Here is a 23503-nt window from a genome sequence, read left to right on the forward strand (position 1 = left end):
TACTTGTTGCTCAAGAGGAAGCTGGAGAGTCTTCTGGCTACAATGCTGAAGAAGGTCTTGCTCTCCACACTCAGCAGGGAGATGACACGAAACTGGTCGATGTTCTCAGACCTCTCGTCTTTGGGTATGTATACTCCCTCCGCATACCTCCATGTCTGGGGGATCTTTCCTCTCCTCCAGATCACCTTCAGGGCCCTCCAAAGCCGATGTAAGAGCTTTGGGCAGTTTTTATATACCTTGTACGGTACTCCGCTTGGGCCTGGTGCTGAGCTCGTCCTTGCTCTCCGCACCACTTCCACCACTTCACTTAGGCAAGGCTCCTTGAGGTTGAAGTCTGATGTAGGCTCTGGTGGTGTTGTCAGTGCATCGCATGGACCTAGCGGTTGTTCTCTGCTAGGGTCACTGTACGTGGCCTTGAGGTGGTTGTTGATGGCCTCCTTAGAGCAGGTAAGGTGACCAGCCCTCTTCTGACCAAGAAGCTGCCTATATATATATATATATATATATATATATATATATATATATATATATATATATATATGTATGTGTGTGTGTGTGTGTGTGTGTGTGTGTGTGTGTATGTGTGTGTGTGTGTATATGTGTATGTGTGTGTGTGTGTATGTGTGTGTGTATATATATATATATATATATATATATATATATATATATATATATATATACAGTAAGGTCTCGTTATATCGATATCGGATATATCGATAGTCCCGGTTATATCAATATTATTTCTATGCACGCACAGAGAAAATTACATGCAAACAGGGTCGGATATATCGATAGTCCCGGTTATATCGATATTTTTTTCGGACTCCCTTGAATATCGATATAACGAGACTTTACTGTATATATATATATATATATATATATATATATATATATATATATATATATGTGTGTGTGTGTGTGTGTGTGTGTGTGTGTGTGTGTGTGTGTGTGTGTGTGTGTGTGTGTGTGTGTGTGTGTCATTCGGGCTGGAGAAATGTAGTCGGATGGTGACTAAGAGGGGCAAGCTCGTCCACACTGAAGGGGTCTCACTCCCTGAAGGAACAATAGCAGACATTGAAAACAGCTACCTCGGTATACCACAGGCCTATGGAAACCTCAAACTCGCAACAAGAAAAGCGGCTACGACCAAATAACCTCCAGTGGGTGAGGCAAGTCCTGAGAACCCAGCTCAATGGCAAGAACAAGACCCGGGCAATAAGCAGCTATGCCCTGCTAGTGATCAGATACCCTGCAGGAATAATAAGGTGGCCAAAGGAAGAGATTCAGACCACGGATGTTAAGACCCGAAAACTCCTCACCATGCACGGAGGGTTCCATCCCAAGTGCAGCACCCTGAGACTGTACACAAGCCGTAAGGAAGGAGGCCGGGGACTAGTGAGTGCGAGAGCCACTGTCCAGGATGAAACATCCAAGCTCAATGAATACATCAAAGAGAAGGCTCCAACAGATGATGTACTCAGAGAATGTCTCAGACAATGGGAAACAGAGGATGAGGTGCTGGAAGAGGGACAATCATGGGAGAAAAAGCCTCTACACGGGATGAACCACTGAACCATAACTGAAGTGGCTGATCTCAAAAAGTCTTATCAGTGGCTAAAGAGGGCAGGCCTAAAGGACAGCACAGAGGCACTCATCCTGGCTGCTCAAGAGTAGGACCTGAACACCAGAGCCATACAGGCACGGATATACCACACCAGGCAAGACCCAAGGTGTAGGTTGTGCAAAGAGGCACCTGAGACAATCCAACACATAACTGCAGGGTGTAAGATGCTGGCAGGGAAAGCCTCCATGGAGCGCCATAACCAGGTGGCTGGCATAGTCTACCGAAACATCTGTGTGGTGTATGGACTGGAAACCCCAAGGTCAAAATGGGAAACACCTCCCAAGGTAGTAGAGAATGACCAAGCTAAGATCCTGTGGGACTTCCAGATACAGTCTGACAAGATGGTAATGGCCAACCAACCAGATATCGTGGTCATAGATAAAGGGCAAAGGAAAGCCGTTGTCGTGGATGTAGCGGTCCCGAGTGATGGAAACATCAGAAAGAAGGAACGTGAGAAAATCGAGAAATACCAAGGGCTCAGAGAGGAGCTGGAGAGAGCCTGGAAGGTAAAGGTCACAGTCATGCCTGTGGTGGTCGGAGCACTCGGAAGTGACCCCCAAACTAGACGAGTGGTTGCAACAGATCCCGGGAACAACATCAGATATCTCGGTCCAGAAAAGCGCACTGCTAGGAACAGCACGGATACTGTGAAGAACCCTCAAGCTTCCTGGCCTCTGGTAGAGGACCCGAGCTAAAATGGGGGACAGACACCACCCATGGTGGGTGAGACGAGGATTTTTTTATATATATACAGTAAAGTCTTGTTATATCGATATTCTCAGGAGTTAGAAAAATGTCGATATAACCGTACTGTCAATATATCCATCCTGCGCCGAACTGCATTAACAAAAGCCGCCAAAAGAGGGCATCCAAGCGCCATATAAGAAACGGAGCTGGCCATGAGCTCGCCATTTTGTGCCTCTTTTTTTGGGGGGGGGGGGGGGTGAGAGATGTTCCCCCAATGTTGCCTCACAATGGCACATATAATTCTTTAATCGATATTAAACATGTATGCTTTCCTTTTCAGAACTACAGTGTATTTCAATCATATTCATAACTGGATGTGTAACAAGAAATCATATTATCCGAATCTGAAGCCATTGTTTGGATTCCCATCAATGCAAGACGTCTTGGCCTGAAGTCATTTTTATTGGTGTTTTGCATTTGAATAAAAAGTGACATCGGTGTCCTTTAATACACAGTATGGAATGTACAGTAATTTTCGAAATCATCACGCTTCAGCAGACAAAACAAGAAACATTGTTGCAAAAAACGATTGCATTCATATACAGTACAGTGGGCATGTACATACCACAACAGGGAAACAGCAACGCTTTCATCTTACTGTATTATGTATGCAATTTAAAAGTCATCAATCTTCTTCTGCTTCCCATTTTTACCTTTTTTTTACCTTTTTTTTACCTTTTTTTTAACACAAACACTTGAATCTCGACTGCTACACACGAGCTAGCGTCTGAAAATGAAAATGGCTCTGCTACACAGGAGCTGGTCACGTAACAAACTCACGGGACCAAGTCGACCGATGGCGCGACCGATACAGGTTTCGATAATGGTGGTACTGTATAGAAACCCCTAAGCAAATATCGATTCATCTTTAATATCTTTTGTATCGATATAAACATAGCAAAATGGCCGGCGGGAGATGAAAAAGAGCACCGTAGTAACCGGATTATCGTAAAAACCACTAATCGTACTAAACGGAACTAATTATACATAAAGACTAGAAATGTGCATGGGAAATGAAAATAGTGTCGTAATAAGCAGTATTATCAATATAAACGATATCGAACGATACTTTACTGTATATATATATATATATATATATATATATATATATATATATATATATATATATATATGTATATGTATATGTGTGTGTTTTTTTTTTCTTTCTTTTTTTTCAGTCCAGATGGGTTTTTGTATGAAAAGCAGGCTATCCTGGAGTACATTCTGCATCAGAAGACAGACATAGCCAGGAAAATGAAGGTAAGTTCTTGACATTTGTTCTATTTGTGTTTATGTCTAGTTAATTTTGGTTCATTCATTTGTTTGAGCCATTAATTGTTTTGATTCCTATTGATAGCGATGGCTGTGATTGACGAGCTACCATTTAATTCAAAGGTTTTAGGTGCAAATGTACTGCCGATTGAGGCCTACTTGTATTATCCCTGCGATGTTGATAGTCTTTTTTTGAGAATTTGTTGATATACTGCTCTTTACAATTTTCATTCTTACAATGTATTGAATAAACAATGTAGCCACAAGGGGGCACAAGCCAGTGTCTTATTGTGCCGGTCCCGAGCCCGGATAAATACAGAGGGTTGTGTCAGGAAGGGCATCCGACGTAAAAATTTTTGCCAAAACAAATATGCGAATCAAACCTTTGAATCCCATACCGGGCCGGGGACTAGTGAGTGCGAGAGCCACTGTCCAGGATGAAACATCCAAGCTCAATGAATACATCAAAGAGAAGGCTCCAACAGATGATGTACTCAGAGAATGTCTCAGACAATGGGAAACAGAGGATGAGGTGCTGGAAGAGGGACAATCATGGGAGAAAAAGCCTCTACACGGGATGAACCACTGAACCATAACTGAAGTGGCTGATCTCAAAAAGTCTTATCAGTGGCTAAAGAGGGCAGGCCTAAAGGACAGCACAGAGGCACTCATCCTGGCTGCTCAAGAGTAGGACCTGAACACCAGAGCCATACAGGCACGGATATACCACACCAGGCAAGACCCAAGGTGTAGGTTGTGCAAAGAGGCACCTGAGACAATCCAACACATAACTGCAGGGTGTAAGATGCTGGCAGGGAAAGCCTCCATGGAGCGCCATAACCAGGTGGCTGGCATAGTCTACCGAAACATCTGTGTGGTGTATGGACTGGAAACCCCAAGGTCAAAATGGGAAACACCTCCCAAGGTAGTAGAGAATGACCAAGCTAAGATCCTGTGGGACTTCCAGATACAGTCTGACAAGATGGTAATGGCCAACCAACCAGATATCGTGGTCATAGATAAAGGGCAAAGGAAAGCCGTTGTCGTGGATGTAGCGGTCCCGAGTGATGGAAACATCAGAAAGAAGGAACGTGAGAAAATCGAGAAATACCAAGGGCTCAGAGAGGAGCTGGAGAGAGCCTGGAAGGTAAAGGTCACAGTCATGCCTGTGGTGGTCGGAGCACTCGGAAGTGACCCCCAAACTAGACGAGTGGTTGCAACAGATCCCGGGAACAACATCAGATATCTCGGTCCAGAAAAGCGCACTGCTAGGAACAGCACGGATACTGTGAAGAACCCTCAAGCTTCCTGGCCTCTGGTAGAGGACCCGAGCTAAAATGGGGGACAGACACCACCCATGGTGGGTGAGACGAGGATTTTTTTATATATATACAGTAAAGTCTTGTTATATCGATATTCTCAGGAGTTAGAAAAATGTCGATATAACCGTACTGTCGATATATCCATCCTGCGCCGAACTGCATTAACAAAAGCCGCCAAAAGAGGGCATCCAAGCGCCATATAAGAAACGGAGCTGGCCATGAGCTCGCCATTTTGTGCCTCTTTTTTTTTGGGGGGGGGGGGTGAGAGATGTTCCCCCAATGTTGCCTCACAATGGCACATATAATTCTTTAATCGATATTAAACATGTATGCTTTCCTTTTCAGAACTACAGTGTATTTCAATCATATTCATAACTGGATGTGTAACAAGAAATCATATTATCCGAATCTGAAGCCATTGTTTGGATTCCCATCAATGCAAGACGTCTTGGCCTGAAGTCATTTTTATTGGTGTTTTGCATTTGAATAAAAAGTGACATCGGTTGTCCTTTAATACACAGTATGGAATGTACAGTAATTTTCGAAATCATCACGCTTCAGCAGACAAAACAAGAAACATTGTTGCAAAAAACGATTGCATTCATATACAGTACAGTGGGCATGTACATACCACAACAGGGAAACAGCAACGCTTTCATCTTACTGTATTATGTATGCAATTTAAAAGTCATCAATCTTCTTCTGCTTCCCATTTTTACCTTTTTTTACCTTTTTTTAACACAAACACTTGAATCTCGACTGCTACACACGAGCTAGCGTCTGAAAATGAAAATGGCTCTGCTACACAGGAGCTGGTCACGTAACAAACTCACGGGACCAAGTCGACCGATGGCGCGACCGATACAGCGACCGATACAGGTTTCGATAATGGTGGTACTGTATAGAAACCCCTAAGCAAATATCGATTCATCTTTAATATCTTTTGTATCGATATAAACATAGCAAAATGGCCGGCGGGAGATGAAAAAGAGCACCGTAGTAACCGGATTATCGTAAAAACCACTAATCGTACTAAACGGAACTAATTATACATAAAGACTAGAAATGTGCATGGGAAATGAAAATAGTGTCGTAATAAGCAGTATTATCAATATAAACGATATCGAACGATACTTTACTGTATATATATATATATATATATATATATATATATATATATATATATATATATATATGTATATGTATATGTGTGTGTTTTTTTTTTCTTTCTTTTTTTTCAGTCCAGATGGGTTTTTGTATGAAAAGCAGGCTATCCTGGAGTACATTCTGCATCAGAAGACAGACATAGCCAGGAAAATGAAGGTAAGTTCTTGACATTTGTTCTATTTGTGTTTATGTCTAGTTAATTTTGGTTCATTCATTTGTTTGAGCCATTAATTGTTTTGATTCCTATTGATAGCGATGGCTGTGATTGACGAGCTACCATTTAATTCAAAGGTTTTAGGTGCAAATGTACTGCCGATTGAGGCCTACTTGTATTATCCCTGCGATGTTGATAGTCTTTTTTTGAGAATTTGTTGATATACTGCTCTTTACAATTTTCATTCTTACAATGTATTGAATAAACAATGTAGCCACAAGGGGGCACAAGCCAGTGTCTTATTGTGCCGGTCCCGAGCCCGGATAAATACAGAGGGTTGTGTCAGGAAGGGCATCCGACGTAAAAATTTTTGCCAAAACAAATATGCGAATCAAACCTTTGAATCCCATACCGGATCGGTCGAGGCCCGGGTTAACAACGGCCGCCATTGGTACTGTTGACCTTCAGAGTGCCAGTGGAAAATGGACTACTGTTGGTCGAAGAAGGGGAGGAGGGAGGTGTGCCCGGGGGAAGAGAGAGAGATGGAATGCCAAGAGTATAGAACTAAGGGTATGAACTTTGAATGTAGGAACAATGACAGGTAAAGGTAGAGAGCTGGTTGACATGATGCAGAGAAGGAAGGTAGACATACTGTGTGTCCAGGAGACCCGGTGGAAAGGGAGCAAGGCTAGAAGCTTAGGGTCAGGGTTTAAGTTGTTCTATCATGGTGAAAACAGAAAGAGAAATGGAGTTGGGGTTATCTTAAAAGAGGAGTTTGTTCGGAATGTCTTAGAAGTAAAAAGAGTATCAGATAGAATGATGATTCTGAAGCTAGAAATTGAAGGTGTGATGTTCAATGTTGTTTGTGGGTATGCCCCACAAGTCGGATGTGAGCTGGCGGAGAAGGAGGAACTTTGGTTGGACTTTGATGAAGTCATACAGAACATCCCGAGAAGTGAGAGGGTTGTAATTGGTGGAGACTTCAATGGACATGTTGGCGCAGGAAACAAAGATGATGAGGAGGTGATGGGTAGGTGTGGACTCCAGATGAGGAACGCTGAAGGACAGATGGTGGTTGACTTTGCTAAGAGAATGCAAATGGCTATTGTGAATACTTTCTTTCAGAAGAGACAGGAACATAGGGTGACCTATAAGAGTGGAGGCAGAAGTACACAGGTAGACTACATTTTGTGTCAACGGCGCCATCTAAAGGAAATCAGTGACTGCAAAATAGTGGTTGGTGAGAGTGTAGCCAGACAGCATAGGTTGGTGGTGTGTAGGATGACGCTGGCAGTGAGGAAGATGAAGAAACCAAAGGCTGAAGTGAGGACAAAATGGTGGAAGTTGAAAAAGGAAGAGTGTTGCATGACATTTAGGAAGGAGGTAAGACAAGCACTGGGTGGGCAAGAGTTCCTTCCAGATGACTGGCAAACTACAGCGAACATAATCAGAGACACAGGTCGGAATGGACTTGGTGTATCGAGTGGAAGAAAGGTAGATAAGGAGACTTGGTGGTGGAATGGGGAGGTGCAGGAGTGTATACAGAGAAAGAGGTTAGCAAAGAAGAAGTGGGACACTGAGAGGACGGACGAGAGTAGACAGCAGTACAAGGAGATGCAGCGCACGGTTAAAGTAAAGGTGGCAAAGGCCAAACAAGAGGCCAATGATGACTTATATGCTCGGCTGGACAGCAAGGAAGGTGAGACTGATCTTTACAGGCTGGCGAGACAGAGAGACAAAGATGGTAAGGACCTGCAGCAGGTTCGGGTGATTAAGGATAGAGATGGCAATGTATTAACAGGTGCCAGTCGTGTGATGGCAAGATGGAAAGAGTACTTTGAAGTATTGATGAATGAGGAAAATGAGAAGGAACAAAGAGTAGAAGACGTGAATGGACCAAGACGTAGCAAGCATTAGCAAGGATGAAGTGAGGAGGGCGCTGAAGAGGATGAAGGGGGGAAAGGCACTCGGCCCTGATGATTTACCAATCGAGGTATGGAAGTGTCTTGGAGAGGTGGCGGTGGTGTTCCTTACTAGGTTATTCAACAAGATCTTAGATGGTGAACAGAAGCCTGAAGAATGGAGACGAAGTGTACTCGTGCCCATTTTTAAGAACAAAGGAGATGTGCAGAGTTGTACTAATTACAGAGGAATAAAGTTGATGAGCCATACAATGAAACTCTTGGAAACAGTAGTTGAAGCTAGACTAAGAGCAGAAGTGAACATTTGTGAGCAGCAGTATGGCTTCAATCCAAAAAAAGAGTACGACAGATGCAATGTTTGCTCTAAGAATGCTGATAGAGAAGTACAGAGAAGGTCAGGTCTTTCTAGATCTGGAGAAGGTGTATGACAGGGTGCCCAGAGAAGAGCTGTGGCATTGCATGAGGAAGTCTGGAGTGACGGAAAAGTATGTTAGAGCGGTACAAGACATGTATCATGACTGTAAGACAGTTGTGAGGTGTGCTGTCAGTATGACTGAGGAATTCAAGGTGGAGGTGGGACTCCACCAGGGGTCAGCTCTGAGCCCCTTCTTGTTTGCTATGGTGATGGACAGGCTGACAGACGATATTAGACAAGAATCTCCTTGGACCATGATGTTTACAGATGACATTGTGATCTGTAGCGAGAACAGGGAACATGTGGCGGAGACACTAGAGCTGTGGAGATGTGCCCTGGAAAGGAGAGGAATGAATATCAGTCGCAGCAAGACGGAATATATGTGTGTGAATGAGAGGGATCCAAGTGCAAGAGTGATGCTACAGGGAGAAGAGATAAAGAAGGTGGATAATTTTAAGTACTTGGCGTCAACTGTCCAGAGCAATGGAGAGTGTGGAAAAGAGGTGAAGAAGCGTGTCCAGGCAGGCTGGAGCGGCTGGAGAAAAATGTCAGGTGTGATGTGTGATAGAAGGGTTTCAGCTAGGATGAAAGGAAAAGTGTATAAAACCGTGGTGAGACCAGCCATAATGTTTGGACTGGAGACAGTGCCACTGAAGAAAAGACAGGAAGCAGAGCTCGAGGTAGCAGAGCTGAAGATGTTGAGGTTTTCTTTGCGAGTGACCAGGTTGGATAGGATCAGGGACAACTCATATTAGAGGCTTTGGAGAGAAAGTCAGAGAGGCCAGACTGAGATGGTTTGGACATGTCCAGAGGAGAGAGAGTGACTATATCGGGAGAAGGATGCTGAGTCTTGAACTGCCAGGCAGGAGACTGAGAGGAAGACCAAAGAGGAGGTTTATGGATGTGGTCAAAGAGGACATGAAGGTAGCTGGTGTGAGAGAAGAGGATGCACAAAACCGGGATAGATGGAGGACATTGATTCGCTGTGGCGACCCCTGAGGGGAAAAGCCGAAAGGAAAAGAAGAAGACAATGTATTGAATAAACTACATTTTCATTTGGTAGCCTATCTTTTGGATGCACTAATTTTTGCCTTAATGTGTTTATCGGTTTGAAATAAGTAGGAATTTTGTGTTGCCAAAGGACTCTGTAATTTTTCAGAAACTCCTGCAATGTAAGGTACTGCTACTCCTCTCCTTTTTAATAATAATAAAATAATACATTTTATTTCAAGCGCCTTTCAAAACACCCAAGGACACTTTACAATAAAAACAATAAAACAAAGCACATAACAATAAAACCATAAGTAAAATGATACATAATAAAATAGCAGAGTCTCGTCACCTCCCGCATCGATTATTGCAACGCACTTCTCTTCGGTATCAATCAGAAATTTCTCCATAAACTCCAACTCGTCCAAAATTCTTCAGCCCGGATCATCACTAGAACCCCCTCCTTTCACCACATCACCCCTGTCCTCCAGCAACTCCACTGGCTACCTGTTAAACATCGTATCGAATTCAAAATACTTCTGTTTACATTCAAAGCCATCCATAACCTTGCCCGGAATGAAACCAAAAATTCTCAAGATACAAAACCTTCAAATTTGTACAGATGACGGCTGAAGAAACCTTCTCATCGATAGACCACTCCTGTATGACTGAGAGCTTACACAGACGTATTGCTTTATTTCCTGTATATGATACCTGTCCATGTTAAGCGCTTTGTTGTAGCTTCAGCTGTTGTTAAAGTGCTATATAAAATGAATATGTATTGTATTGTTTTAACGTATTGATGTGGCTTTAGATCGTTTTTCCAAGACGTGTATTCTATCAATTTAACGAAAGCATCTACCACACGTTATTGTTAGTTCTACCGACATTTAACATGACATTAACATTACTACACCATGTGATGAATGTTTTTTTCATAAAGTTACCATGTTTACAACCAGTAAAATAACCAAGACTGTTTCATAATATGTTTCATAACGATTAGCCTGTAGATCTAATGAACAATTCTATACTTGCCTCCAAAATGTGCCTCCTGTCGTACCCCTCTCTCGTGTATTGTGCATAAATCACAGGTGAGTTTCATGATACTTCCTTCGGACGATTGATCCGAAATATTTGTCTGGCATTTCCATTTTGTAAATGTCGTAATTAGGAGACCTTTGTGTGTTGGAAGAATCACATTACACCGCAAGCACACCTCAGGCACAGTGAAATCGCATAGTCGACTCTTGTGCGGGGACTTATGGGAAACTATTTTTAGCTACAGCTAAGTTTTCTTGTTCTCATTATTATTACACATTTTTATTTCCTGTGAAAATCTAAACACCGTTTTTCGGGACTTTCTTGTAGGCTTATGAGAAGCAAAAACAAGCTCAGAAGAATGACAGTCAACTTGAGTCCAAGTCAGCGGAAAGGGAAAAAGTGGAGAAATTTAAAACCAGAGAGAACAGCATTGTATCCAAGCCTATCAACCTTTTCATTTCAGGTGCGTATGTCCAGCTATAACATTGACGCTTTCCTATCTATTTTTGGCTAATGCATTAAGTTGTTCAACCGTTTTTCCCCTTCAAGGGCAAAGTAAAATAGGCGAGAAAATCAGGACGGACTGTAGCTCATCAGCACCTTCCTCCACTGATTCAGTGGCTTCCTCCAGCCAGAGTCTGCCCAGCTTTTGGGTTCCTTCCTTGACTCCTGAAGCAAAGCCCAACCTTCTCAAGAAACCAGTGAGTGGCTAGTGGTGATTAACCTTTGCGTCAGAGATTATTTGTTTCCCAATTGGGCAGGTTGAAACAATCTGAAGACTAATACTACTTTTTATAAATGCAGACCCTCGCACGCACGTGCAACCCCCCCCCCCACACACACACACACACGCTTACACACATATTGTAGCAGTAGAGAAAGGAGCACACTCGACTGACTGTATCACATCTTTATTCTAACTGCTAACAAGTGGGTCTAAACAAGCATTGGGAAGTGCTTTAAAACAACCTTACCTTAAACACGCCCCCTGCTGTATGCCTGCTGGGTGTGAGGCATGGTTCCAGTGCCCGCCACACAGCCCACCCCCCCCCCCCCCCAGAACACCCAGAAGTAAAATGAAGAGGAAAACTTCGCATGCGGCTTCACCAGCCTGCCACAATAACTACCCAGTCCTTCTTTCGGTGGCGTAGATGAACTTAGCAGGCGACTTAGGTGAGGAACCACACAACACTGGCATGCTGAAGCATGCTGGCATTCGACACAGCATGCTGAACCTGTCTAATAAAAAGCACTCCCTTCGCCCACCCATATCGAGCACAAATTTCTTTTCGCCGTGTTCAACCACTCAAAACGGGCCATCGTACGGTGGATAGAGGGGAGAGCGGTGGGCATCATGGCGCACAAAGACTAACCGGGCTGACCTAAATACAACCACTTGCCACTTGGGAATAACGGGAAAGAAGGTGCACCTGAAACTTAAGGCAGAAATTCACCGGGAACGCAGAGTGGCTCATCAAGCACCAACTGTGTCGGAGTTCTTCCTTTGGAGCTGAACGTAGACCGAGCGAGACCCACAGAAGCCGGTTGACCCGGTCACCGTCCGGTAGTGGGGCCCATAGCATAGCTTTGGGCCGCACAGTGAAAACGTTCGCAGATCCCGTGAGCCTGTGGGTGGCGCGACCCCGTCGGAGAGGAACGCGCGACCCCGGCGCAGAGGAACGTGCGACCCATATCTGCCGAGGTCGTGAAAGACAGGGCTTTCGGCCATCTAGTGGTTTGATCGACCATAGTGGGGAGATGTGTGCAACCCTGCAAAGGAGGAAGGGTCTAATGGGTTAAAAGTGATCGTTCGTTCCTGGTTCATCGCTTCTCAGGGTGTTAGAAGTGGTATGGTGAAATCAGCAGGAAGCCAGGTGTTGAACAGAAGAAGTTATTTTAATCTTGTAGACAACAGAGACATTACGGGGTCGGCCAAGGAGGGACAGAAAGGAAAGAGGGAGAAAGATGAACTGGGAGAGCATTTATAAGACGGACAGGTTGCGACGCAATAGGATGTGATGTAATGGGATGTGACATCATGTAAAGACAGGCAGGATATGACGTATCAGGAAGTCCAAGACAAAAACAAACGATGCAAAAAGATGTTCAAAGATCTTCGTATAGCGAATTACCCCAACATATTACCCTGACGAACATATCTAACATCGGTGGAGGTGAATAGAAAGAAGAGATAAAAAAAGAAAAGAAAATCACAAAATAAAACAGTCATAATGAAAACAATCTCTTATTAACTAATTAAAGTCTTGTCATTCGCTACAATAGTCAAATCTACATGGCATCCTGGATAATGATCACCAGGACGTCAAGGGGAAACGAAACGGTTTGTAACATTTATCGCAAGCAGGCCCCAGGGTGTGATACAGATTAGCTGGTGACTGGGAAAAGGGTGTAATCTGTCGACGCGGCTCCAGTGACGTGTATCGGGAATCTCCATGACGAACGATGTCCTCGCGAATCCAGATGGAGCTTGTGTCTGCTAAGACGGCTAGCAGCTCCGCAACCGGTCCATCCCACGTTTGTGTTTCACGTCATTCTCTTCAGACCGCAGCTGCGTCCTGTGGAGAACAAAAAGAGACTAATGCCAGGTCACATGTCGACCGGATGGTTTCATTCTAGACAACACACATTTGGTGGGTGTTTCTTCCCCTCTCAAAGTCTGTCTTATCGTTAAGGCTCTGCAATGCATTCCCTCACAGAAATGGCAGTAAATCATTGTTAGATGTTAGTTGGTTAGTACATGTTAGTGGTTAGTGAGTGCATTTCTGGAGGGCACAAAGTTTCTTGGGGAACGACGTTGCAGCCAACATCACTCATTTCCAAAAGTGAATATTTTGATAATGGGGATTTGAGCTATTTATCGTCACTCCCCCTTTGGAGACATTAAAAGTCTCAATTTTCCAACTGGGAACGTTTTTGCGTGGAAAACGTGACCCGTTTCACAGATGTATCAATTTGGAAAGCACCATTTGTCAATCACTGCCCTTGAATTTGGAGGCCAAATTTTGGCATGTCTCTCAACACTCAATGGGCACCAATTCATGTGGCATTTACCACGAAAATTTTGTACGTTGGGCACCGCTTCTCCTGCTGTTACTCCTCTGCTGGCACCCAAGCAAACCATCTCTGCAAATTTTATGTGGGGTAGACATTTGCATGTCGCCACATTCTTTGGGTGGACAACAGCCTTCTACAATTCTTTAGCACGAGTTGACATGGTCAGCAAACATTATGGCAACCTGTATAAATGGTCATCACACTCGCCTTTTGTCATTCATTAGGAGTGCACCGTTGACCATTAGTCTCGCTTCCGATAGGACATCCATCCGCGTCAACACAAACCAGTTTCATCTCCGGTCACCCTGGCATGGATGCCCAGGAGTTCTTCCCTTCTGAAGAATCTCCTCCCAATTCTGAAAGAAGCTGGTTAGCGTGGAAACCCTATATGATATAATATCTGATTCCGCCTGAATCTCTGACTGACACCGGTGCCCACTTAATGTATCTGTCAATTCCACACTTACCGACCTGAACGGCGAGAAATTCCCCGAATGTGCACTGCAGTCAACTACTTTAATGTACACTGCATTCCATTCATAATCATAATAATTCGTGATCAAATCAATCTCAACAGGTTACCCTGCCTTTTTAGTCACAACTATAAACTACTTTTGAACTGACAAATGTAATCACCGTACATAGATAATTTAGCATTTGCGGCTGTCTTAATAAATATTGGATTTCCGCCATCGCATCTCCAACGTTGAATATTTTTCGTTCTATCAAGCATAATTGTGTCGCAATTCGTCGCTGGCTCCTGTGTTGTTGAAAAACTCCAAATGACAAAATCAAATACTTGGTGCAATCAAGTACAATTTAACACTGAGATGGTCAGATGAGAAATATTCCTCCAGCATTCTGAATGTCTAGCATCAAAAAATGTGTCTGAAAAAAGTCCACCTGAAGAAATATGTCCAAAATAGAAATTGTCGTGCATTTGAGGATACGGCAAAAACTATACTTTTGGAAATCTAAACTATTATCAATAGGGGCTTTGTCATCGATGCCAAATCATTAGTATGGTGTGCCAAACGCGAGATGTGCAGGGGCATTACACCAGCCGTTGCGGCTTCTCGTGTCGGATCTCCTATGACAATTGAAGATTAAATTTTGTTTCCAAAGGCATGAATAATCAAAATGCAGTTCGGATGCTACAATTGTGATTCAGCAGCGTATGTGCCGAGAAAATCACAAGATAGGTAGATGCAAGTGGCGTGTGCATCTCACAGTTCATTAATTCATCCTGCAAATTGAATAATTTCTCAGCCTCCATCCTAGCTCTGTTTGCGAATTGTTGCGGTTCACATCATCTGCATAAAAAGCATAATGAAAAAAAATAGTCATCAAATTCAATATGTATATCGCATTTATGAATCAAATCTTATGTTTGTTCTTTGACTTCAGGGGGATGACAATTGTCAGGTCAAAACAAGTGCAATGATCATGTCCCGATCATTATATTAATACATCTATGAACTGTTCTTTTATGAAAAGTCCCACGATATCAACTGGTGAATCTCTATTAAGTAATTAATCACCAGCGAATCTCGCCACATTTTCCTTGGCAATTTCCCCATTGTGGGACTACTAAAGGCTTTCTGATTCTGAATTGCCAATTCCATCCAATTCCAGATAAATGTTCCTGTCATTTAGCCTAATTTCCCTGACTATTTTATTTACTTTTTCCAATTGAACTGTCATTTATGAGAGGTCAACACAGTGAAATGTGGAGGGGGCCCCAGAATTGCCTCAGTGTGTTCAACCCCTCTTTTTTTACTGATAAAAACCCTGATAAGAGGCATCGTAAATAACTGGCTTCTTTCAAATGGCTTATACAAAACAAAGTTTAGCTCAACCTAAACATCAATAATCCTATAATTTTATAAATTCACTGTTTGACTCTGTCATTTTATACAATTTCATTCATTCATCTTCCATGCTGCTCTGTCTTCACGAGAGTCATGAGTGGTGTTGGTGCCCATCCCAGCCGTGGGATAGAGAGAGAGAGACACACGTTTTTGGGACCGAAAAAGACACCACAGGCTCGTGTTCATCCTAAGAAGACACAAAAGAAAATTTGCCTTATGATCAATACAGGCCTTAGAGTTTAACGTAGTAAGTCTATGCCCACAGTGCTTGGCTAGAATTGGTCTACCTAACCACATTCACCTGCCCAACAAGCTCACCGATGCGCAGATCAACAATAATTAGAATTCCTTTGGCCGAAAAAAATCTTATCAATCCATTCATTCAACATAGCTGCATGCTAGCACCGCCACTCACCCGTTAAGCAATCCTGAGCAACGAGCACCAAGGAGGCCGGCCCCCATCGAACACACTTGAAGGAAAAAGGGCTTTGTCCACTGGAAGAAACGTGGGGCCCACTCCCTCCCCCCTCTCGATGTCGTCTGTTAGGACCCGGAGTTTGTCGGCATCAATTATAATGGGTTGGAATGATCGTTCGTCCCTGGTTCATGGCTTCTCGGGGTGTTGATGGTAGAGGATGGTTAAATCAGCAGGAAGCCAGATGTTGGACAGAATAAATTAGTTTAATCTTGTAGACAGCAGGGGCATCGCGGGGTGTCGGCCGAGGAGGAGGAGAAAGAAAGAAGGAAGATGAAGGAGGAAGAGGGACGAAAGACCGCTGGAAGAGAATTTATAAGACGGGTGACGTAATAGGATGTGACATCATGTAAAGGAAGGCAGTATATGACGTATCAGGAAGTCCAAAAGGTAAACAAACTATGCGAAAGAGATGTGTAAAGATAGCGTTACCCCAACGCATACGACTTGCCCAAGTAGTTCTCAATCGGCAAAACGTTGTAGATAACAAAACAGAATGAACAATGTGTGATCGTATAGTGGTTATTTACGGAATAAGAGAATACAACACAAGTTCACTGTTATTTACATGATGTCCCTGAACGCATCACATGCGAGACGGTCAGTGCAATCACGCGGTGCGCTGGATAATGGCGGAACAGTTAGATACACTAGACAATTAGATACACTAGACCAGGGGTCGGGAACCTATGGCTCGCCGATAAAACTAAATACATATTGTCATGTTTTTATCGCCGTTCATTTCCCGTTAGGGCTGCAGTTGGCGGAAAGCGACATTTTGATTGGATGACACTGACCTAGAATGGCCGAAAGCGCCATTTTGATTGGATGATAGTGACCGTCATGTTAAAACCGGTAAACACCCCTTTAAATGAGCCCAACTAGTGCACTTCAGCGTGAATGCACTGGAGCATTAGAGGAGAGAAGATGTTCTGATTCTAATTTGCAATGAAACAATACCATCGATGAAACGGTCGAATGTCAGTGACATTTTACAAGCCCCATGTTAACGTTAGCATCAACATACTTCTGTGAGAAGTAGATTGCAGATAGCAAGTGTGGAAGCTTATTAGCCGTGTGCAGGCTAGCTAGCAGTAACTTCGCCTCTGGACGGGCAAATTGAATTTCATTCCGATCGTTTGCCTGGATTTTTACCAATCACGAGGAACGGAAAACCATTCATGTCAACGGTGAGTACTATCACAAAGTTATTTTTAATAATACATTCTGATATTTTGTTGAAAAGTGGCCGCGCGTGCGTGGCTCTCACTGAAAAACATTTCTAAATATTTTACTTTTATGGCTCTCTTAGTCAAAAAGGTTCCCGTCCCCTGCACTAGACAGTACAAAAGGGGAAACAAAATAAGATATTGTTATGAAAATGTGAGTTAATCCAGACCATCTGAGAATTGCAACTCACCATACGACTTGTCCAAATAGTTCTGAGAACTATGGGCGGGACTTCGTGCCATACTGTGCGCCGTTGCATCACTTAGGTCATAATTTAGTAATCTTAGTGCACAAATCAAGTGGGCCGAATAATTTTGCAAGGCACTGTATCTATCTATCTAAAATAGGTAGATTTCCCAACCTTTAAACATCTCAAGGAGCACTGCAAGCCATCACGTTGAAATTGAAGGAGCATCAGACCACAGCAAATCTACCAAGACCCGGCCGTCCCTCCAAACTTTCTTCTCAAACAAGGAGAAAACTGATCAGAGATGCAGCCAAGAGGCCTTGATCACTCTGGATGAACTGCAGAGACCTACAGCTGAGGTGGGAGAGTCTGTCCATAGGACAACAATCAGTTGTACACTGCACAAATATGGCCTTTATGGGGGAGTGGCAAGAATAAATCAAAAATATCCATAAAAAGTCTAGTTTAAAGTTTGCCACAGGCCACCTGGGAGACACACCAAACATGTGTAAGAAGGTGCTCTGGTCAGATGAAACCGAAATTGAACTTTTGGGCCACAATGCAAAACGATATGTTTGGCATAAAAGCAACAGCTTTCAAACAGGGTGGTGGCAGCATCATGGTTTGGGCCTGCTTTTCTTCAGCAGGGACAGGGAAGATGGTTAAAATTGACGGGAAGATGGATGGAGCCCAATACAGGAACATTCTGGAAGAAAACCTGTTGGGAAGATGGTTAAAATTGACGGGAAGATGGATAGAGCCCAATACAGGAACATTCTGGAAGAAAACCTGTTGGCACAAGACCTGAGACTAGGACGGAGATTGATCTTCCAACAGGACAATGATCCAAAACATAAAGCCAAATCTACAATGGAATGGTTCAAAAATAAACGTATCTAGATGTTAGAATGGCCAAGTCAAAGTCCAGACCTGAATCCAATTGAGAATCTGTGGAAAAAGCTAAATGAAGACTGCTGTTCACAAACACTCTCCATCCAACCTCCTGAGCTCGAGCTGTTTTGCAAGGACGAATGGGCAAGAATGTCAGTCGCTTGATGTGCAGAACTGATAAACACATCCCCCAAGCGACTTGCAGCAGTAATTGGAGCGAAATGTCGCGCGACAAAGTAGTAACGCAAGGAGGCTGAGTAATATTTCACGCCCCACTTTGTGTAATACAGTCAAGTCTCGTTATATCGATATCGGTTATATTGATCTTCTTCTTTTCCTTTCGGCTTTTCCCCTCAGGGATCGCCACAGCGAATCAATGTCCTCCATCTATCCCGGTTTTGTGCATCCTCTTCTCTCACACCAGCTACCTTCATGTCCTCTTTGACCACATCCATAAACCTCCTCTTCGGTCTTCCTTACGGTCTCCTGCCTGGCAGTTCAAGACTCAGCATCCTTCTCCCGGATATCGGTTATATTGATAATACTGCTTATTACGATACTATTTTCATTTCCCGTGCACATTTCTAGTCTTTATGTATAATTAGTTCCGTTTAGTACGATTCATGGTTATTATGATAATCCGGTTAATATGGTGCTCTTTTTCATCTCCCGCCGGCCATTTTGCTATGTTTATATCGATACAAAGGATACTTAAGGTGAATCGATATTTGCTTAGGCGTTTCTATACGGTACCACCATTATCGAAATCTGTATCGGTCACGCCATTGGTCACGTGACTGGTCACGTGGTAGAAAATGGCGTCTGTTACACTGCGCAAGGCACTGGAGCTGGTCATGTGACTTGGTCACGTGCCTTGCGCAGTGTAGCAGACGCCAATTTCTACCAGCTTCCGTGTTTTGAACTGTCATACGCGAGCACAATGAAAAAGGCGTAGCAGAGCTTATATACAGTACTGTTGTTCAACACCAATTTAAACCATGGGGAAATGTAAGAATTGTGATCTCGGAACGAAGTACAAGGCAATAGTGGCTGTCGAGGAGCATCCAAAGGAGCAAATCCTCCATCGCGAAAGAGTTCGACGTGCCGCAGAATACTTCATCAACGTAAGTAATGTAAACGTTGCAGTTTTCGTTTTCCTTACATTTATTTAATTTTGTTGTATTCAGATATCTTTATCGCTTGCAACAACCACTGTTTTTCATGTTTGTACATGCTGGCGTTCATGGTTTCGTGTGTGTATAGAACAACGTGAGGATTTTGCATTGGTTGCATTTTTGAAAGGAAATAGTCAATGAAAAAGTGTAAAGACGTTTTTATTTTATGCATACGTTTATTTTTCACTTCACTACTGTACAAAAAGCATGCTAGATACGCAATCCATGAACTCTGATAAAATTACATGTCATATCAAAGATCCCCCATTTACGTATTGCCCCCCCCCCACCCCCCTTTAATGCAGTTCGGCGCAGGACGGATATATCGATAGTACGGTTATATCGACATTTTTTCTGACTCCCGAGAATATCGATATAACGAGACTTTACTGTATGTGAAAAAGTTTTTAAAAAAGTTTTTAGCCAATAAATGTTCCACTTCACGATTGTGTCCCACTTGTTGATGCTTGACAAAAAAATACAATTTCATATCTTTGTTTGAAGCCTGAAATCTGGCGCAAGGTTCAAGGGGGACTGAATACTTTTGCAAGGCACCTACTCGTCTCAGGCAGGCGCTACCGATCCATGCACACTAAATCCAGCACACACTTAAACAGCTTCATCCCCGTAGCCATTGACTCTCTAAACAGTAACCCAAATATAACTGTATTGTGCCTCTTTGCAATTTTACACAACCCTGTGGAACTGCATCCCGTTATAATCATTTAGCGCTAGCTCTGTACTCACTTGAACCACTCTTACTGACCTATTTAATCTCCAGCATCAGACACTTTGGACAAGGCTCAAGGACATCTGCATAATTGCACACTTGTTTTACTACAAATACGATGACATATCACTTTAAAATGGTTCACTGATTTCAGTTGCGGCTTTTGGAAATCAAATATTTGAAACCCTGAAAAATATTGCCGGTAGTAATGTGCTTACATTTTCCTTTTAAGTCTGGTTACTTTTTTGGTGTTGTAATAGGCCAGTGTATTCCACTGTACTTTAAAGTTAGCATAGCTGTTTTCAATTTTAATGTTGTTATTGTTTTCTCTCATATGTGGTCGGCGGTTTTTTTTTAATTTACTTTTTATCATGAGTAATAAAGGGTTGTTTTTCGCTGTGGCGACCCCTGAAGGGAAAAGCCGAAAGGAAAAGAAGAATAAAGGGTTGTTTTTGATGTTGTGAAGTTTAGGGAATCATATCATATGGTTCCCTTCCCTAAAAAAATCCTCACTGAAAATATTCATCATGCCCAGCATGATGCCTTTATTTTAGACCTTTACTGGCCGAAATCTTGTAACTATTTTCTGACCTGCTTGGTTGTTGTGTGATATAAACAGCATTTTAACGTGTTTGCCTTCAGGTTGTATGTCATGACAACCTTTGTTTATTTTGCATATTTGCATGGAAATGGAGACAAGTTGACCTCCGAAACCAAATCTCATCTGTTGCTCTGGAAATTCAGCAGTGTGCTTAGAAATTGTGTGTCTTTTTAAACTTTCCATTCGTTTTGTTTTTCCTATTGTCTTTTCAGAGCAAGACTGTGTTGTGTCCAATGTCAGGCAAACCAATTAAGATGAACGATCTGATCACCGTCCACTTCACCCCTGTTGACGCTAGTCTGGACCGAGTGGCCCTAATCAATCGCCAGGTCAGTCTAAAGGAGTATTGTATTACAATTTAAAACTCAAACGTGACAAAAGTTTCTTTATAATAACATCTAGAATTAACAACACATATTACACACAATATTGCATTATGTCTTGCTGAAATATGGTCCTTTGCACAGTCTCATGCAAGTGAGCAACTAGACCTCACAATCTATACTGTATGCTGCTGTACCAACAGCAAGAACTGATAATAACGTACAGTTAGGACGGCGGACAAAAAACGTTGGCACCGCCCTTCCCACTCTCAAGGACTTGCACACTGCAAGACACCAGACAAGGGCACGGAAAAGCCGACTGGACCCTTCGCACCCTGTCCACCTTTTCCAGCTACTCCCCTCGGTCCGGCACCAAATCCAGCAGACGTTTAAACAGCTTCTTCCTCCGAGCTATTAACTCTCCAAACAGTAACTGAAATATAACTGTACAGTGCCTCTTTGCAATCTTGCACAACCCTGTGGAACAGCATCCCGTTATAATCATTGTAGCGCTAGGTCTGTAGTCACTTGAACCATATTTTCTGACCTATATTATCTCCAGCGCCAGACACTGGTAGATGTTGACATCTGCATAATTGCACACTTAATTTACGACAAATACAGTGACTGATCACTTTAAAATGGTTCACAGATTTTCTGCATCAACTTTACCACTGTTAGCATATTTCATTGATCACTTTAGCTCTGCTTTATTCCTTGCACAATTGTTCCTGAGAGGTACCAATTACCTTCCATACTTATTTGTCATGGTTTTTTTTTCTACCGACAAATTCCTTGTGTGTTCTACACACTTGCCCAATGAAGATGATTCTGATTCTGATGTCGACGTTTGGCCAGCTAAAGCTAAAAAGGCAAGGAAGCAGTTTGTAGGATATGGGCCAAAGTGCCTTTCAAGACAATAAAAAAATATTTTCACTTCATCCACGCCACTGTGCCTGTATAGTGCTCCCTAAAAATCTTTCTACCAGTTTTATTCTTTTTTTATGAATGACAACAGTGAAACAGCTATGGTACAGTCCATGTCCTGTATGAATGTCCAAGTATGCTAACAACATACATGTGTTACAACACAAGCAACAAAGTGCGATATTGCCCAAAAACTGCAACATACAGTCCAGGCATATAAAAAATAAAAACATATACAGAATATAACAGAGTTAGGACTATTTGCTCCAAAATGAGATGACAAAGAGACTGTTTTTTTTCTTTCCTGTCACTTAGTGTCTGTAACTTTTACTCCCCGCGATCACCACACATGACAGCATTGCGCTGATGTCGTGCACAAACTTGAAGCTAGCCACGGAATGCTTGAAAGTGTTCGATGCTCATCGTGAGTGCCATAGAGCTCGCCGCCTCTCTTATTAGCGGTCCGGTTTGCCAAAGGTTTTTAACCAATCACAGTCAAACTGTTCCAGGAAACGTGCATTTACATTTACTCGTGTCCATTGAGTTGCAAGTGATTCACTCTGAGCATGGATATTGCCAGAATCGGACTGAGCATGAATCGTTTCCTAGTTTTTCAAAGCCTTGTAAATTTGAGTCTTACAGACTCTTAAGTATCTACTCAATGAACCATACGTTGTAACCCACTTCTTTAATCAGATACATCTCTGTCTCTTCTGCGGTAATTACTGATCATCATTTGGATACCACGATCAACATGACATAAATGCAAAAAACATTTGCAATTTGAGTAAAACCCACTGCAATCAAGACTCACTTGCATGTCACCATTTTGGTGACATGAATGATGACACACTTTTCCCATTGTACTGTATGTAGAGGGATGTATTGCATGAGGAAGTCTGGAGTGACAGAAAATTATGTCAGAGCGATGTAAGACGTACCGTGGCTTGAAAAAGTATTCATACCCCTTGAACTTTTGCACAATGTCACCTTTCCGACCTTCTTCTTCTTTTCCTTTCGGCTTTTCCCTTCAAGGGCATGCAAAAGTATTCAGGCCCCCTTTCTCTGAGTGCAACCAGTTGCCTTCTGAGGTTGCTTGATGATTGCTAGATAATCAGCTGTTGACTAAATGGTCAAATGCTGTCCACCATTGTGTAATGTAACCTTAGTATAAATACAGCTGTTCTATGATGGAGAATCAGCACCTCCAAATCTGAGACAATGGTTCTCAATCGGAAAAGGGTGCACTGCCCTTTCCAGGTCTCAATTTGCCGGTCGATCTACGCCCCAACACTCATCTATGGCTACAAGCTATGGATTGTGACCAAAAGAATGAGATTCCTGTCATGTTCCTTCTCTGC

The 23503-nt window shown here is 42.8% G+C and overlaps 1 protein-coding gene, 1 long non-coding RNA gene and 1 pseudogene across 3 annotated transcripts in view; 2 read left to right on the plus strand and 1 right to left on the minus strand.

Annotated features, from left to right (window-relative positions):
- nosip (nitric oxide synthase interacting protein) overlaps window positions 1-23503 on the plus strand; it is a 37881-nt gene that overhangs the window by 4395 nt on the left and 9983 nt on the right. Inside the window, exons 3-6 of one of the 2 annotated variants that reach the window (XM_089018901.1) lie at window positions 3550-3631; window positions 10985-11120; window positions 11207-11358; window positions 21105-21221. In XM_089018901.1, coding sequence (XP_088875027.1) covers window positions 3550-3631; window positions 10985-11120; window positions 11207-11358; window positions 21105-21221 — 487 coding nt within the window. Of the gene's footprint in view, window positions 1-3549; window positions 3632-6133; window positions 6289-10984; window positions 11121-11206; window positions 11359-21104; window positions 21222-23503 lie in introns of those variants that run through there. The other variant, XM_089018900.1, reaches the window with a different exon arrangement.
- Window positions 961-2418, plus strand: LOC148886008 (uncharacterized; annotated as a pseudogene).
- LOC148886009 (uncharacterized) lies at window positions 12535-19373 on the minus strand. The gene is made up of 3 exons (XR_016118078.1): window positions 16019-19373; window positions 13940-15790; window positions 12535-13233 (listed from the first exon to the last, which is right to left on the minus strand). It is a non-coding gene; the product is annotated as an uncharacterized LOC148886009 (long non-coding RNA).

The sequence above is a fragment of the Hippocampus bargibanti genome, linkage group LG17 (genome assembly GCF_051943395.1).
Source record: "Hippocampus bargibanti isolate YZ-2025 linkage group LG17, ASM5194339v1, whole genome shotgun sequence".
NCBI classification, from domain to species: Eukaryota; Metazoa; Chordata; class Actinopteri; order Syngnathiformes; family Syngnathidae; genus Hippocampus; species Hippocampus bargibanti.